A 3,728-nucleotide genomic window follows, 5' to 3' on the forward strand; every position below is an offset into this window, starting at 1 on the left:
TAAAAGATTAAGATAATTTTCCTTTAACTTAGGAACGTTTTCTTTTGCATGTGTCCTAAATTATAGTTATTTTTAAAATAATTCAAATAATTATGTCTCAATTTTTTTATCATTAAAAAATAAGTTTTTTATAGTGTTTTATACTTATAAGTGAAAGTTCAAAATCTCTCCTTTTCCACCAATCACTATCTATACTAAAATACAGATAAGTTCTTCACCAATAAATGTCTACACGTAGAGGGCCACATGAGATGACGGCTTCATTCATATTCCTCCACAAACTACTTATCCCAAATGATTAATGGAGATTTTGTTGTTCGTCGGTCATGCCCTAGTTTCAAATAAAATTAAAATAAATAGTATAATATTATTGTTGCTTACAAAAGATACTTACAAAACATTTCAACACACATCTATCTCCTCTATCTCTATATATACAATATCACACATCAAGGTTATAATATTTGAGATTTTGATTTCTATAAAAAGCTAGTAAATTTTGCAAAGTAATTGATGTTATATATCTTTATGCGCATCACACATTTGATCTAGTATTAACTATTTATTCCTTATTGATAACTTATTAGACTTAGCTCAACTTTTTTATTTTCTCTTTTTTAACATACTTACGAATAATAGCTTCGAAAATGTACCTAAAATTGGTGTTCTAGAAAGGTAAAAATGAATAAATTCTACTACTATTAATTATCTTTTGTGCCGGAGAAGTTCTTCTACTTTATTGGTTATAATTCCAATGCTGTCCACATGCTCGCTAACATCTTGAACCTGCACAATATGATTCAATAATTTTTCATTAGTAGTTTCACAATTTTTTAATTTCTCAACACGCACAACACGCAACAGCGTGAGCGCGCACAACACGCAACAGCGTCACTGAAAAATTACTAACAACATTTTTATTTAATTCAAGACGTAATTAGTGTTTTTAAATACATCAGTCACTTTAAATATTGTTCGTGTCCTGACTAAATGTATGTACTCTATTATTTCATTTATATCATTACATTAAATATTCCTATTATAAACTACCATCTTCAGTTTTCAAACTAATTCTATTTTATTTTATTATTTTGAAATATCAACCATTACATATTTTATCTGAGGTCCCGCATTCAAGTTAACTCATTTATAAATTTCACATCAAATCAAAATAAGATTTTGATTCACAAACAAAGCAATGCAAAAAACTTACTTCTCTTATGAGAACAAGACAAATTACTTTTGTTTGAATTTTTCAAAAAATGATAAAAAAAATTTAAGCACGCAAAGAAAAACGCACTAAGTTAAGGACAAAGGCCTTAATCTTTTTTTTTTTTCTGAGATGCTTTCATTTGCGATTCTTAATTTAAATTGGGAAACCAAATTTGAGGACGTCGCTATTTATAAATACAAATTAACATTCTTAATCGACTAAAAATTAGGAGTAATAAGGACCAACGATATTACAGTATACCTTATCGATGACGTTATCAAGAGCGTCAGCTGCCTCGGCTGTTTCTCAGCAAAATGTTCAACTTTCTCAACGAGATCGCGCAGTTTTCCCTGGGAAGATCCTCGGCGTAGTTCTCGGCGAGCTTGTCGACGGAATCCGCCACCACTTCCACCACCTCCACTATATTCTCCACTGCTTGCAGTGAAGTTTCAAGCTTATCTATATGCCCAAAACACCTTTCTTTTCTTAGCAAACCATAGTTCCCAAACAAAATAATAAATTTATTTGAATTTCTTACCTTTAATCTCCTGTAATGGCCCCAATTTGCTGGTAAAAAACGGTAGAATAAATGTAACAACAAATCCCAAAACCCAGCCCCTGTTTCATCATTGAACTATCAGTACAAAACTTATATTTTAAGGACGCGAAAATTGAGACACGATTATTTATGTTAGAAAATTTTTAAAAACAATAACAATTTAAGACGCAAATAACGTAGCTTTTAATTTTTAGGATGTTTTTATATGTGTCCTCTAATTTTACTTGGAACACCATCAATAAGGATGTTTTTAGAAGCGTTGGTAGTATATTTAGAAAAATAAATTAACTTTCTAAATTAGATTTAAAAAAATTAACGATTTTTTTTGTTGTAGTGCATCAACTCTTTCTCTTCATATCATCATCAGAGAGAGAGAAAAAAAATTTTACTTACATGGGCTGGGAAGGAGGTGGTGATGGCGCAGAAGCCGGTGGATTTTCAGGTGCAGTGTCAGCACTCACAATAAAAGATTTCCTAAAATAGAAAAAAATTAGTTAAAACCTATTTTTACTCAAAACTGATTGAGTTTCTTCTTTTTTTAACACACCTTGTATGTTGAAGTGTTTTCTTGGAGGCCCAGAAGCCGAATTCATCAGTCTTGCACTTGGAAAGGGCTAATCTGGAGATGGGATTCCAAGAGAGGGACTGAACCCTCGTGCTCGGCTTCGCGATGATGATGGAGGAAGAACTCGCTAGTGACATAGCTTTGATCTTTGGGAGTGTGAGGATTGATAATTTGTTGGTGAAATTATGTGTTTTGTTTGGGAAAATAATGCTTAATTAGGGTTTTGGAGTGGTTTTATTTTATAGGGACCAATAATTTGGAGATATAATTTCATGAATTTGTGGTTACTATTTACGATGTGGACTAGCGATAGATGACAGTTGAAAAAGTTGGCACGAATAAAACAATTATTTCATTTAGGTTTGCGTATGTAGAAAATAAATAATTGAATTGAAACACATGTTAAACAAACAAATTTGACGAGCTGGTCCACATATGCTTACTAATCTAGTCGGATCAGATTTTTCCTCGATAAATTTTCAGTTCGATTTTGATTAGTTATATTTTAATCGAAAAAACATAAAGTTTATTTAATTATAAAAATTTTGAAAAAAAATTCGATCTGAACTTCAAATGTATGAGTTGTGACCCTAGCCTTATGTGTCGAAACGTTGGGGAAATTATTAAGGGAACATTATTGTCATGAAAATATCGTACAAAGAGAAAAAAGAAATTAGAAAATAGAATAAAATAATGGAATGTCCAAAAAGTAAAATAATGGAATGATAAACATGATTTGAGTTGAAATGAATAAGTAATCTTGTCTCAATCTCAAGACCCAAACAACAGAAATCTAGCATAAAATATAATAATCTTTATAGTAAATGTTAATTATTTTATCGACACAATTCGGCTCACCTTTTTTAAAATTGCTTAATAAATAAAGCGAAACCGTTACCAAAACGACTCAAGAAATGAACAAATAGAGTTTTATTTAAAGAGTGTTGACCAAAAGATTAGAAAACAACGGAAGCATTTAAAACAACAAACTTAACCTAGTTTAATAAGAAAAAAGGGAAAGGGATAATAAATGACGCTTTAAGAATCTCAGAGTATGCATAGTTCCAAGATAAAAACCACAAGATAGTCTAAGGCCTCTAAACCAAAGGAGAGTAAAATATTCAAAATAAACATAATGATTTTAAAAACTCAGAGGAAAGAGAAAGAATAAGCTATGTAAAGACATACCATACCAAGTTCAAAACAACCATCTTAATTAATTATCATGCCAACACCCGCCAACGCCACCGTCAACTGCCCTTGAAAAACGCAGGGCATTTTGAAATACTCGTAAGCTCATTCAAAACATTTTATAAGTTATGCCACCCTTAAAGTTTTAATCGGGTTTTTAAACAAGTTATAGAAATATAATAAACAAGTTTGACTTTCAA

General features: G+C 30.8%; 1 protein-coding gene across 1 annotated transcript; it reads right to left on the reverse strand.

The window, feature by feature from the left end:
* Window positions 1-332: 332 nt before the first annotated feature.
* Window positions 333-2,563, reverse strand: LOC125208170. The gene is made up of 5 exons (XM_048107747.1): window positions 2,320-2,563; window positions 2,166-2,246; window positions 1,752-1,831; window positions 1,475-1,672; window positions 333-786 (listed from the first exon to the last, which is right to left on the reverse strand). Exons 1-4 carry the CDS (start codon window positions 2,472-2,474, stop codon window positions 1,500-1,502), a joined length of 489 nt encoding a protein of 162 aa, XP_047963704.1. The 5' UTR covers window positions 2,475-2,563; the 3' UTR covers window positions 333-786; window positions 1,475-1,499.
* Window positions 2,564-3,728: the final 1,165 nt, after the last annotated feature.

The sequence above is a fragment of the Salvia hispanica genome, chromosome 2, assembly GCF_023119035.1.
Source record: "Salvia hispanica cultivar TCC Black 2014 chromosome 2, UniMelb_Shisp_WGS_1.0, whole genome shotgun sequence".
In the NCBI taxonomy this organism is placed as follows: Eukaryota; Viridiplantae; Streptophyta; class Magnoliopsida; order Lamiales; family Lamiaceae; genus Salvia; species Salvia hispanica.